Source organism: Rhinoderma darwinii, chromosome 2 (assembly GCF_050947455.1).
Source record: "Rhinoderma darwinii isolate aRhiDar2 chromosome 2, aRhiDar2.hap1, whole genome shotgun sequence".
In the NCBI taxonomy this organism is placed as follows: Eukaryota; Metazoa; Chordata; class Amphibia; order Anura; family Rhinodermatidae; genus Rhinoderma; species Rhinoderma darwinii.
Window position 1 is genome coordinate 341,968,651 of NC_134688.1, and position 14,814 is coordinate 341,983,464.

Genomic DNA, 14,814 nt, shown 5'->3' on the forward strand with positions numbered 1-14,814 from the left:
CCTGCCGGGGTTCATCCATACATGGATGTAAAAGCAACAAGCAATGGCTTTTGACAAGCCCTCCAAAAATTGACCCTTTTTATTGGCAGATGCCTGCCGGGGTTCATCCATACATGGATGTAATGTAAAAGCAACAAGCAATGGCTTTTAACAAGCCCTCAAAAAATGTACCCTTTTTATTGGCAGATGCCTGCCGGGGTTCATCCATACATGGATGTAAAAGGAACAAGCAATGGCTTTTGACAAGCCCTCAAAAAATTTACCCTTTTTATTTGCAGATGCCTGCCGGGGTTCATCCATACTTGGATTTGAAAGCAACAAGCAATGGCTTTTAACAAGCCCTCCAAAAATTGACCCTGTTTATTGGCAGATGCCTGCCGGGGTTCATCCATACATGGAGGTAAAAGTAACAAGCAATGGCTTTTCACAAGCCCTCCTGGCCTGCTTGTAGCAGATGGCAGTGGAGGTGTATTGGTGTTAGTAGAGGTAGCCAACGGACAGCAAGGGTGGTAGTAGTAGTTGCAGCACATTAAAAAAAGAGACTGGACGACAGTCACAGGACAAACCCTGTGGTGGGGAAGGCCTCAGGCCTGCTTGTACCAGACGGGCGGCAGTTGGGGTGTATTGGTGGTAGGAGAGGTAGCCAACAAAGACAGCAAGGGTAGTAGACTGGTAGTAGTAGTAGCAGCACATTAAAAAAAGAGACTGGACGACAGTCACAGGACAAAGCCCTGTGGTGGGGCAGGCCTCAGGCCTGCTTGTAGCAGACGGGCGGCAGTGGAGGTATATTGGTGGTAGTAGAGGTAGCCAACACAGACAGCAAGGGTGGTAGTAGTAGTAGCAGCACATAAAAAAAAAAAAACTGGACAACAGTCACAGGACAAAGCCCTGTGGTGGGGCAGGCCTCAGGCCTGCTTGTAGCAGACGGGCGGCAGTGGAGGTGTATTGGTGGTAGTAGAGGTAGCCAACACAGACAGCAAGGGTGGTAGTAGTAGTAGCAGCACATTAAAAAAAGAGACTGGACGACAGTCACAGGACAAAGCCCTGTGGTGGGGCAGGCCACAGGCCTGCTTGTAGCAGACGGGCGGCAGTGGAGGTGTATTGGTGGTAGTAGAGGTAGCCAACACAGACAGCAAGAGTGGTAGTAGTAGTAGCAGCACATTAAAAAAAGAGACTGGACGACAGTCACAGGACAAAGCCCTGTGGTGGGGCAGGCCTCAGGCCTGCTTGTAGCAGACGGCAGTGGAGGTGTATTGGTGGTAGTAGAGGTAGCCAACACAGACAGCAAGGGTGGTAGTAGTAGTAGCAGCACATTAAAAAAAGAGACTGGATGACAGTCACAGGACAAAGCCCTGTGGTGGGGCAGGCCACAGGCCTGCTTGTAGCAGACGGGCAGCAGTGGAGGTGTATTGGTGGTAGTAGAGGTAGCCAACACAGACAGCAAGGGTGGTAGTAGTAGTAGCAGCACATTAAAAAAAGAGACTGGACGACAGTCACAGGACAAAGCCATGTGGTGGGGCAGGCCTCAGGCCTGCTTGTAGCAGACGGCAGTGGAGGTGTATTGGTGGTAGTAGAGGTAGCCAACACAGACAGCAAGGGTGGTAGTAGTAGTAGCAGCACATTAAAAAAAGAGACTGGACGACAGTCACAGGACAAAGCCCTGTGGTGGGGCAGGCCACAGGCCTGCTTGTAGCAGACGGGCGGCAGTGGAGGTGTATTGGTGGTAGTAGAGGTAGCCAACACAGACAGCAAGGGTGGTAGTAGTAGTAGCAGCACATTAAAAAAAGAGACTGGACGACAGTCACAGGACAAAGCCCTGTGGTGGGGCAGGCCTCAGGCCTGCTTGTAGCAGACAGCAGTGGAGGTGTATTGGTGGTAGTAGAGGTAGCCAACACAGACAGCAAGGGTGGTAGTAGTAGTAGCAGCACATTAAAAAAAGAGACTGGACGACAGTCACAGGACAAAGCCCTGTGGTGGGGCAGGCCACAGGCCTGCTTGTAGCAGACGGGCGGCAGTGGAGGTGTATTGGTGGTAGTAGAGGTAGCCAACACAGACAGCAAGAGTGGTAGTGGTAGTAGCAGCAGCACATTAAAAAAATAGTGGACAGGACAGAATCCCATAGTAGCAGGCGGCAGTAGCAGGCGGCAGTAGCAGGCGGCAGCGGCAACAGCAGCAGCAGCAATGTCAGATCTAATCAGTGGCATCAGGCACAGGGGTTTTAAAATCCTCACCGATCCACGCTTGATTCATTTTCAGAAACTTGAGATTTTCCAAGCTGTTGGCGGACAATCTTGTTCGCTTATGGGTGACGAAGCCCCCTCCTGCGCTGAATACCCTCTCTGACGCTACACTGGAGGGTGGACAAGACAGTACACTCATGGCAAACTGGGCCAGTTCTTGCCAATGATCCAATCTGCTGACCCAGAAGTCCATGAGGTCTGGGATCAACATTTCTGACGGAGAAAGGGCACAGTCCAGGTACGAGTGAACCTGGTTGTTTAGGTGCTGCACCTGGTGATGGTGAACATCCCTTTGGTGACAACGATGTGTGTCAGGTCGGGGTATTGGATGTAAAAATGTTGTCATCATATTTTCCAAACTGAATTGGCTGCTGCTGCTGCTGCTACCGCTGCTGCCGCCTATTGCAGAGGTAGCTCTGCCAGAGGCGGTGGAACGATGAGACAGTGGGGAGCGGAGAGTGGCCCCCGGTCAGACATGCTTGCAGCAGGTGTTTGCCGTTTGAAAGCCGTGACAAGCTGGCTGCATAGCTTCTCTCGATAATAAGCCAATTTTGCCTCCCTCTCGGAAGGCGCAAAAAACTCCCCCATTCTGGCTTTATACCGAGGGTCTAAAAGTTTGGCTATCCAGTACTCATCTCTTTGCTTCATGCTAACAATACGACAGTCAGCGCGCAAGTAACGAAGCATACAGCTCGCCATCCTGGCCAGCGTTTTAGAGGGCCCGGTTGGTTCCATCTCCGCCCCATACTGCCATGGTTGTCCATCATCAAGGTCGTCGTCAGACTCGTCATCACCACCATCACTGTAATGTTGTGCGGCTGCCTTGTCCCCTATCCCTTCCTGTGATTCCATCTCCAAATCCAGCTCCTCTTCAGGTCCTGTTTCCTCATCCTCCTCCTCCTCCTCAACATCCATAGCCAGATGTGATCCTTCCTCCATCCTTTGCTAAATCATCACTGTGAGCGTTTGCTCCATAATGAATATCAGCGGCATAACATCGTTAATTCCGCTAGCGTCACGGCTCACAAATTGTGTGGCCTCTTCAAAGGGCCTCAAAACGCGACATGCATCTCTAACCAGCTGCCAGTGCCTGAGCTCGAAATTACACTGGCTCCAAACGCTGCCCGTCTGCTGCATCAGGAAATCATTCACGGCTTTCCGCTGTTCGTACAGACGGTCCAACATGTGCAGGGTGGAATTCCAGCGTGTTGGAACGTCGCAAATCAGGCTGTGTTCTGGGAGATTGTTTTGACGCTGCAAGTCCAGGAGGGCGTGCTTAAATGCATACGAACGTCTAAAGCAAACGCAAACCCTCCTGGACATGGCCAGCACACCCTTCAAACCAACATATGACTTTAAGAAGCATGTTATGACCAGATTGATCACATGTGCCATGCAAGGAGCGTGTGTCAGGTGACCTAGACGCAGTGCAGCCACAACGTTCTTCCCGTTATCAGAGACAACATTGCCCAGTGTGAGTTTCAGAGGAGACAGCCAGCGTGCGATTTCCTCCTTGATGCACAGCAGCAGCTCCTGCCCTGTGTGGCTTTTCTTGCCCAGGCTCAGCAGGTGTAAGACAGCGTTGTGGCGCTTCACCTTGCAACTATGAAAAGAGGAGGGAGGAGGAGTGGAAGATACGCTGTGTCCTGTCGGGGACGGGAAGACCTCCAAGGAGGAAGGCAAGGAGGAGGAGTAGGAGGAGGAGGATGGTAGGCGCCTGGTGTCCGGAGTTGAACCAGAAAGATACAAGTGTGGAGGGGGTAATGCCTGGCATTGCTGCGGTGGTGCATCGGACTGCAAAATATTGACCCAGTGGGCCGTGAAAGACATGTACTGTCCCTGCCCATAGTTGCTGCTCCACGTGTCGACGGTGGCATGTACCCTGCTGCACACGGATAATTGTAAGGACTGGCACACCTTTTCCTCCACATGCTTGTGCAAGGCAGGGACAGCTGTTTTGGAGAAGTAATGTCGGCTAGGTATTCGCCACCTAGGCTGAGCGCACGCCATCAATTGCTTGAAGCCGGCGGAGTCGACCAGGTGGTACGGCAGCGACTGCACCACCAACAACTTAGCCAGGTGTGAATTAAGCCGCACGACAAGTGGATGACTGGGTATATATTGTTGCTTATTGGACAACGATTCCATAATAGATAACTGACGGGACGTAGGAGGAGCACTAGATGACAGTGATGATGATGATGTCAACGACATGGTGGATAAGGCCTGGCTACTACTTAGATGACAGGGACTCGGAGCAGCAGCGGCAGAGGTGTCTTCATTAGATGTACATGATAATGGTGGGGCATGTCGATTGTCCCACATGGACTTGTGATGCCGCTCCATGTGTTTACGTAGAGCGGTAGTTCCTACATTGCTGCCCTGCCCACGCCTTACTTTCTGCTTGCAGATACGGCACTGTGCCATGTTTTCGTCCTCCGGGAAGGTACAGAAAAATTGCCACACGGCAGAGTACCGTAAAGAGGTAGTACCACGTCCACCAAAACCACCACCACCACCACCCGAGCTTGCCCCTTGTCTGGCAGGCTTTTTTCGGGAGCCTACACCAGCATCAGTGTCGCCGTCACCGGCTCCTGAGCTGACCCTACCGCTGCAACGTTTTGCAGATTGACTTCTGCCCCTACCTCGGCTTGGCTGTTTATCATGGCCAGTGCCGCCACTACTACCCTCCTCCTCTGACGCCGTCATCACCTCGTCACCTGGTGCCCACGTCCTGTCTAAAACAGCATCATCATCATAGCCTTCCTCATCATCCCCGCCACTTCTGTCACTGTGTTGTGAATGTGATGTGACATCATGGCGGGCTCCATGCCCCCCTCATTACTGCGTCTAACCACCACGGCTACCACCACCAACACCCCCACTACCGCAGCTATGCGTCCCGGACACCGCTTCCACCTCCACCACCGCCGCAACACACTCCGTTGGCTGACTCGCGGAAAACAAATCATCATCATCACTATGTTGTTCAGTATCTTCCTTCGCACCCGAAGAGATGTCTCTTAGGACTCTCAGGAAAGATGGCTTCCCGCTAGGAAGGGGGAGCGAAGACATAGATGATGGAATGGAAACGCTAGAAATACCTATATTACTACTGTCACTGTGCCAAGGAACTGTAGAGGATCTAGAATCCAACGAAACCTGGCTTGAAGCCAGATCGTCAGAGTCTTCCTGCTGAGATGACCGTGAGCCAGCCAACCAGTCCACAATGGCCGTATTGTCTAAAGTAACCCGCCCACCGGAGGAGATGGACAAGTCTGGCTTGCTGATACTGCTACTACTACCAGCAGGCACATGGCTGCTGCTACTAGTGGAACTGGGCACATGTCTTGTGCCACAAATGCTGGTACTGGGTCTGGCACCAACAGATCCAACATTTTGACTGGAAGAGGAGACGGCATGGGTGTTTTTTCCTCTACCCCGTCCTTTCACAACCTTTTTTTTTACCAGACATTTCACTGCTGGAGTGCAGCAAGTTGAATCAAAACCTGGGGGATGAGCCCCTTCTAAAAGCGTATTCACACTGACACTGGCTTGGCAAATGGCAATGAATGAGAATTTCTATCAGCCACGCCGCGGTGCACTCAGGGAATGCTGGGCCTTGTAGTACTACTACTACTACTACTACAAAGGCTGCCTCTATTGCAAGTTGGACTGTTATTTGTTTGTTATGTTAACGGCCGGGGATGAGCCCCTTCTAAAAGCGTATTCACACTGACACTGGCTTGGCAAATGTCAAAGAATGAGAATTTCTATCAGCCACTCCGCGGTGCACTCAAGGAATGCTGGGCCTTGTTGTACTACTACTACTACAAAGGCTGGCTGTATTGCAAGTTGGATTGTTATTTGTTTGTTATGTTAACGGCCGGGGATGAGCCCCTTCTAAAAGCGTATTCACACTGACACTGGCTTGGCAAATGGCAATGTATGAGAATTTCTATCAGCCACGCTGCAGTGCACTCAGGGAATGTTGGGCGTTGTAGTACTACGTCTACTACAAAAGCAGCCTGTATTGCAAGTTGGATTGTTATTTGTTTGTTATGTTAACGGCCGGGGATGAGCCCCTTCTAAAAGCGTATTCACACACTGACACTGGCTTGGCAAATGGCAATGAATGAGAATTTCTATTAGCCACGCTGCAGTGCACTCAGGAAATGCTGGGCCTTGTAGTACTACTACTACTACTACAAAGGCTGCCTGTATTGCAAGTTGGATTGTTGTTTGTTTGTTATGTTAACGGCCAGGGAAGAGCCCCTTCTAAAAGCGTATTCACACTGACACTGGCTTGGCAAATTGCAATGAATGAGAATTTCTATCAGCCACGCCGCAATGCACTCAGGGAATGCTGGGCCTTGTAGTACTACTACTACAAAGGCTGCCTGTATTGCAAGTTGGACTGTTATTTGTTTGTTATGTTAACGGCCGGGGATGAGCCCCTTCTAAAAGCGTATTCACACACTGACACTGGCTTGGCAAATTGCAATGAATGAGAATTTCTATCAGTCACGCTGCAGTGCACTCAGGGAATGCTGGGCCTTATAGTACTACATCTACTATAAAGGCTGCCTGTATTGCAAGTTGGATTGTTATTTGTTTGTTATGTTAACGGCCGGGGATGAGCCTCTTCTAAAAGCGTATTCACACACTAACACTGGCTTGCCAAATGGCAATGAATGAGAATTTCTATCAGCCACGCTGCAGTGCACTCAGGGAATGCTGGGCCTTATAGTACTACATCTACTATAAAGGCTGCCTGTATTGCAAGTTGGATTGTTATTTGTTTGTTATGTTAACGGCCGGGGATGAGCCCCTTCTAAAGGCGTATTCACACACTGACACTGGCTTGGCAAATGGCAATGTATGAGAATTTCTATCAGCCACGCTGCAGTGCACTCAGGGAATGCTGGGAATTGTAGTACTACTACTACTACAAAGGCTGCCTGTATTGCAAGTTGGATTGTTATTTGTTTGTTATGTTAACGGCCAGGGATGAGCCCCTTCTAAAAGCGTATTCACACACTGACACTGGCTTGGCAAAGTGCAATGTATGAGAATTTCTATCAGCCACGCTGCAGTGCACTCAGGGAATGCTGGGAATTGTAGTACTACTACTACTACAAAGGCTGCCTGTATTGCAAGTTGGATTGTTATTTGTTTGTTATGTTAACGGCCGGGGATGAGCCCCTTCTGAAAGCGTATTCACACACTGGCTGAGTAGTGAGTAGTGGATGAGCCCCTTCGATTGCTGGATTCCTGCCTTTTAGATTCCTAAAGCTTTCACTTACTGCACAGAGATGCTATCCCTACAGCTCCTGTCTGTAAAATGGCCGCTGAGCTCCGTGCATAAACTTTTATTGCAGGCTTGAGCCCGCCTCTATGCTGCCTCCTGATTGGCTGGGAGAGCCGTTTGCAAGGCATTATGGGGTAGCCTGATGTCAGGTGATCTTGTGAAATCCTCCATTTTAGATGTAACATGTGGCAGGCGCCAAAATGTAGCCGGGTTCGGTAAAAACGGGTTCGGCCGAACCCGGTGAAGTTCGGATTCGCTGCGAACCGAACTTTTCCGGAAGTTCGGACCGAAACCGGGTGCGGTTGTCCCGGTTCGCTCATCTCTAGTGGTATCCATAAAAATATCATGCAGCCATTTTTCATGAATACATCTGGGTGTTGGTCTTCTACCCCCTCTGGGAGGCCTATGATCTATATACTATTCCAACTTAGTTGGTTCCCGAAGTTATCCGCCTTCTGGTGCCACAGATCTACTTTTTAGAACAGGAGAGCAACTGGCAGAGATTATGTGCAGTTATCTGTGAGCTATTTATGCTGAATACGTTCACATCAGGTCTGACCGTCTCCTCTCAGGATGAATAGATCAATTCTTACCACCTCTTTATTCCCTCGAGAGCTGAGCACAGGAGATGCAGCATGTAGGATGTTCTTACTGGTGCAGAGCCCCAGCACCTTATGAGGGTCTTCAGGTTTTTAGTCATATTTATTACAAAGATTATGTATTTTAATATAATATTAATTGTTTCCTCAATGTCACACAGACAGAAATTATTATCTATCAGATGTTCAGCAGCTGCAGATCCGTCCAGATTGTAATAACTAGACACACACTAAATCAACTGTGAGAGATGAACATTACAAGTTCCATGCACCAAGACTGAACCATATCTCTGACTTTTACAATTTATTATGGGTTTTAATTCTATCCCTGATCTCCTGTCTTGGCAGTACTGGGTAAGAGTCTGTCCACGGAAACATTATGAATATAGAAACTACATTCAAAATATAAATAACAATCAAACATTAAAAATATTGTTAAAGCCATACTGAAATATGCAAATTATGGGTGAGGTCATAAAAGCAGCTCACGCCGGGTATATCTATTGTGATGTCACTACTATTAATGATGGTGAATCTATACTTGAAATATGCAAATTATGGGTGAGGTCATAAAAGCATCTATTGTGATGTCATAGAGCTTGGGTATATGCAATGATGCTGGTCACAGAGCTGTCACTCAGTTGGATGTGACCGGTAAGTTCTCTATCATTTCTCTATCTGTACCTGACTCTGATCGATCCATTATATTAGGAACATTGAATCCATGTCTTCAAGATATGGTTTATTAGAGGTTGTAATATCTTTTTTTGTTTCATTATACAATTGAATTGCTTAAATATCATAGAAAGAACACAGGCAGTAAGAAATGGCAGCCTACATTCAGCCGATAATAGATTTGCAGGGTAACAGCACATCATTTTGGTTCCCTGCAGCCCTGAGAACTTATTTTGTCTCTCGATTGTAAAGGAGAAATTACAGTATGGTCATATTAGGGGACTGTTATGTAGTAAATCCTTATATTAGTGTAAATTCCCTAAAAAGAATTCCATAAATTAACACATTAACACAATGTAATAACATTCAGAATTTTGATCAAGTAATATAAAAAAAACATGTAAAAGCCATTGAAAATGCCATATTAAGATCTGTAAGTTATAACGAGTGTAGTTAGGTAATCCACCTACACTATATGGCCAATAGTATTTGGACACCTCTCCTAATTATTGAGCCAAGAATCAGCTGGATGGCTGTAAAACACGTCGCCGTTGAATTTTGGAGCATGGGAAACATGTTCTGTTGAGTAATGAATCACAGTTCACTATCTGGCCATCTAATGGACGAATTTGCGTTTTGTGCCTGCCCGGAGAATGCTACCTACTGGACTGTATAGTGCCTATTATAAAATGGAGTGAAGTTTGTATAATGGTCTGGATTGTTTGTAAGGGGTTGGATTAAATCCCTATTTTTCCAGTAGGGGTTAATAAGACTTTTTAAACAATTGTATGCTTCCAACTTTGTGGTAATAGTTTGGGTAAGACCCTTTCCTGTCCTAGTATGACTGTGCCCCTGTGCACAAAGAGGCTCCCTAAAGACATGGTTTGACAAGTTCGATGTGGAGGAACTTGCGTATCTGCACAGAACCCGGACCTCAATCCCAACAAAACCTTTGGAGTGAATTGGAAAGGCAATTGCGAGCCAGACCTTTTTGCCCAACATCAGTGTCTCAACCATTGGTGTCCATATACTTTTGGCCATATACTGTAGTGTACCGAGTGTATATCAATTGTGATGTCACCGAGCTTAGGTATAAAGTATAGTGCTGGCCAGAGGGCTGTCATTTATCAGGTGGATGTGACGGTAAGTACTTTATCATTGCTACGTCTCTAGAACAGTCTCATCTATCAGTCTCTTTATGAATATTGGATTCTTACATGTAATTCTAGTGTTTGTCGTGTTATTTTTGTTTTTTATTTGGCATACTTATACACTAGGAAATTGCTTAAATAGCAATATTGTGGCCTGTCACATCTGCTCCATAGACAGAATGCAGATTGCAGACAGAAATTGGTGTTTGTATTCTGCTGGTAGATTCATAAAGCAACCACAAAGCAAAGAATGTGAATCTCTGGGAACTTATTATCACACCCTCCAGTTTATAACACCAGTAATTCTCATAATAAATGTTTATAAGGGAATTCATATTTATGAAGTTTAGGTTTTCTGTCTGTAGACTATACTATTTATATATCAGGTCAATCCTGAATATTAGCTGGTATGGCTATGCAACCAACCTACATCAGGTGCTGCTATTGTGATGTCTTGAGATGAGTCTAGATAGCCGTGTTTCTTACTGCGTCTATGGTAGTATTGGTTTTATTACAAGATTTAAACTATTTGATGTTTGAATCATGTACATAAATAAATGATTATAAGGAGTATTGCTTTTTTTTATTTTTTTTAGTAATAAAATATTAGTAAGTCCAGGAATAAACAGCCTAATAGCATTTGTCAGACTAAATTGTAGAAGGATAGTGCTAATCCCCTGGAAACGTGTCCTTATTAACAATTGAAATTAATAATTATGTATATAATCATAATAATAATAATAATAACAATAAAAAAGATAACAATAAAAAGTATTTATTACTAACTCCAATTACTTAGGTTCTAAATTCTGGTTATCAATTAATATAAAAAAAAATTCAACCCTTTAAAATGCCATATGGTCAATTTAACAACCAATACATTGTTTCAGCTTCCAAACCTAATACAATGTTATCAACAGGGGCTCCCAGGTCATGTGATCTTCTGACACTTATGATTGACAATATTCTGTTATAGGAATACCCTATTTAATAACTAATTTTTCCAGCTAGTTTCATCCCAAGTAACGACTCCCTTATAGTTTTCTGGTCTTTCTAGGTCTTGCTGTTGGATTGACACTGTGTTACTTACTGTGTTGCTTATACGGTTAGCGATTTGTCCTATTTTCGGAGAACTAGAGGTGATTAGTCAAATTCTATCTTGACTGTCTCCTGGTTTTCTACCAAGGACATTGGTGCAGTTTTGCACCCGGGCATTAAACAACCATGCCCTTTTGGAAAAAATCTAAGAAATATCATGTCTCCCAAATTCCTGATAAAGGAAATCTGATGGGAGACATACCAACTATGGAGGAGCCTAACATCTCGCTCCAGAAGTTTTCTGTCATCAAAGATATGTCAGATGAAAAATCCAGCGATCTTAGTCACAGCAAATATTGTGACATTACGTCAAAGAACACCAAGAAGAGCGCATTCAGCCTGCTGACCCGCCTGCGCTCCAAAAATATCCGTAAAAGGTATGTAACTAATAATTCTCATACATTGCTCAGATATCCAGAGCTGTGGTATAACAGTCACTAGATCTTTAATTCTCCCCATATCTTCACAGAAACTTTGGCAGCAGCGCTGTGATCGGCGCTAGAGAACTGGATCGCTATTTCCCAGATAGACGGTTGAGACTATATGTTGCCACCTGGAATATGGAGGGAAAGGTGAGAAGTAATGTACAATATTTATTGTGACCCATCAGTGTGCCCGAGCTCAAGTTGGATGAAATGGGCCAGTAACCATGTCTCTTTAGTTTGTAGTTGAATATTACATAGACAGGTTATATTCTACCCTATGTCAGTTGAGTTGGCGCTCTTTGTATACAATATTAATGTTTGTATATTTTGAACAGGATTACCCGCAAAATGTGGAGGATCTGCTGTTACCATCAGATGATACGAAAGACATTTATGTTATTGGCGTTCAGGAAGGATGTCCAAACAGGTAAGTCTTCTCAGGTTGTCTTAGACCAGCCTATGACTGCAGATGGACAGCAGGGCGGCTGATACAAATTCTCTCTCAATGCTCTACTTATTGTATTATCACTCCATAATTTTCAAAATTTATCCCCAGAAGTTATTATATGGAGTGTTGATACAGATGAGTTGAGTATCTTAATCTTGTGTCATTTATTAATATGTAAATCTGAAATTGTGTCTTCTTGTAGACGGGAATGGGAGATAAAATTACAGGAGACCCTTGGACCACACTATGTATTATACCACTCCTCCGGGCTCGGAGTCCTGTATCTCACCATCTTTGTTCGACGGGAACTAATCTGGTTCTGCTCAGGTAAGATTCACATTCCTACATCTACATAAGAAGTCTTGAATGTAGTCATTAGCTGGAACATCTTATTTAGTTATTAGAATTAGATGCCTAAGAGCTTGGCTCTCAGATTCTTGCCTTCTGAGTATTGGAGATCTAAAAGTTCACACCACAGTTACAAAGCATGAAATTATGTTCTAGTAATATTTCCATAGTTTAATTGGAAATAATTTCTATTCCATTGTTGCATGTAGTACTCTTAACCACTGACCCGTCTTTTTGTGTTTCATTTCTTATACAGAGGTAGAGCACACCCATGTAACAACCAGGCTATTCCACCATGTGAAAACTAAAGGAGCCTTGGGTGTTGCCTTCACCGTCTTTGGAACATCTTTCCTTTTTATTAATTCACACCTGAGATGTAAGTATTTACAATATTAATATATGACCATGTACAGTTTTACTTTGTATAAAATTGCTGCTATTTGATAATTAACTGAAATATATGGGATGATATGATGAGATCTGTACTTATAATGTTTTGGTAAAAATAAAAGGTTTGTTCCAGTTTGATCAAACTTTTTCTAATCTATCAATCTCATTCTATGTTGTGAGTGGCCAGTAATACAGATACACGTAGGTACAATTAGTGCAGGAGGGGGTGGCGGCGGCTGGTTTCAGTTGCGCCGCCTCCCCCTCAGAGAGGCAGCAGGGCGGACGGTGCGGCCGTATAATCCCTCACACCCACCCCTCCTCTCCATTAGCGGCGGTGGCGCGCTGCAATATGTTTTTTTGAAAATAATATGCGATTCGGGCCGCCCATATGATCATCCGCCACTGCTAATATGTATTTTTTGTTGGCAGTTGGGGCAGTCAGCAAGAGGATCCAGGACTATAAAACCATCACTGAGGGTCTCCGTCTGCCTCAAATTATTCCGGAAAGAATCAACTCCAATGCCTGTGAGTATTACTTATGTGGTTGAACCTATGGATCCTTTTATCTCTCTATTTGTCTCCGTTGAGTCTAATGCAGTCATGTGCTATAATTTTTTTATTTTTTTTTATTCTACAGTGGACGTCACCAGCCGCTTTGATCGGGTGTTTTGGTTTGGAGACCTCAATTTTCAACTTAAAGAGGACAGAAAAAATGTGGAATCTCTTCTGCAGAAGATCGAAGGAAAAGATATGTCCAGTCTCCTCAAACACGACCATCTGAATGAAGCCAAGAACAATGGTATATTTACTAGTAGACAGATCTCTATCACTCCTCAACCTTCATGAAAGGGGTTCTCCACCTTCTGACAACTGATGACCTATCCACCGGATAGGTCATCAGTATATCATCGGTGCGGGTCTGACACCTGGACGCTGCACCGTTAAGCTGCTCCAGTGGCCTGCGGGCACCGGATGTTATGCCACACAATGCTATGTACGGAGCCGGAAGCAGTTGGCTCCTTATATAGCATAGCTGCCATGATGCATAACTGCAGGTCTGCCTCCTATTCACTTGAATAGGAGCAGAGTTGCAGTACTGCAGCTCGGCTGCAATTCCGTGGCCGGCGCCAACTGCATCCGGCATGTACGTCCGGTGCTCAAAGGCACCGGACCAGCTGATTAGTGCAGGGTCCGGGTGTCAGACCACCACAGATCATGTACTGATGACCTATCTGGTGAGTATGTCATCAGTTGTCAGAAGTTGGAAAACCCCTTTAATACCACAACCACTTCCACAGATAAATACAAATCACTGACATGATGGTTGATATGTTCCCCAAATTCTTATATAGTGCTAAAATTATCAATTGCTCCTTTTTTTTTTTAATACTGACAACTTTTTTTTCTTTCAACTTAAGGGTCCATATTTCTAGGGTTCAAGGAGCACACCATTGATTTCCTTCCTACATATAAGTTTGACATTGGCACAGACACCTATGATACATCAGCAAAGCAGAGAATTCCATCATATACGGTAAGATATCTTATTTCCAGGTCTACAGAGCTTGAGAGACAATAGAATCCATGGGCCAGAGCACCCATTATATAATGAATCCCCTCCCCCAATGTAATGAATTGTTATTATTATAGCTGGAAGAGTAATTTCTTATGAACAAAGCTTTCAGTTAATTTTACTTTTATGTAGTGAGTTTGTCATCACAGTTTCCCAGTGTAATATGTCGTTGCCCAGCATGGGCAAGGATACTTATTTAATGAAATCTGTGTGACCAAGTCAAACCTAAAATGCAATAAAGTCTCAATATTCTGCAATATAAATAAAGTAGGCCCAACATTTAGGTCTGTGTTGTTTTGCAGTTTAATAATATATTATAATATGATTTCACTAATGATATTTGTTATTTTCATGACCTCTACAGGACAGGGTGTTGTTTAAAAGCCAATGTGAGGGAGATGTGCGAGTCCTGAGATACGACTCTTGCCCTGTTTTGAAGACCTCAGACCACCGACCTGTTTTTGGCATCTTTGAAGTAAAGATCAGGCCTGGTTCAGACGAGTAAGTCATGTTTTCCTCCATGTTGTTGGTATGATACTTTCAGTAGCCGTCATTG

General features: G+C 45.0%; 1 protein-coding gene across 1 annotated transcript; it reads left to right on the plus strand.

The window, feature by feature from the left end:
* The first annotated feature begins 13,328 nt into the window (after positions 1-13,328).
* Positions 13,329-14,763, plus strand: LOC142741850 (phosphatidylinositol polyphosphate 5-phosphatase type IV-like). The gene is made up of 3 exons (XM_075851176.1): positions 13,329-13,484; positions 14,104-14,219; positions 14,623-14,763. Exons 1-3 carry the CDS (start codon positions 13,436-13,438, stop codon positions 14,761-14,763), a joined length of 306 nt encoding a protein of 101 aa, XP_075707291.1. The 5' UTR covers positions 13,329-13,435.
* Positions 14,764-14,814: the final 51 nt, after the last annotated feature.

Coding starts and splice junctions, on each gene's coding strand:
- LOC142741850 (XM_075851176.1), top strand. CDS start 13,436: ATGTCCAGTCTCCTCAAACACGACCATCTGAATGAAGCCAAGAACAAT. Junction 13,485..14,103: donor GAATGAAGCCAAGAACAATG/GTATATTTACTA, acceptor TTTCAACTTAAG/GGTCCATATTTCTAGGGTTC. Junction 14,220..14,622: donor AGAGAATTCCATCATATACG/GTAAGATATCTT, acceptor TGACCTCTACAG/GACAGGGTGTTGTTTAAAAG.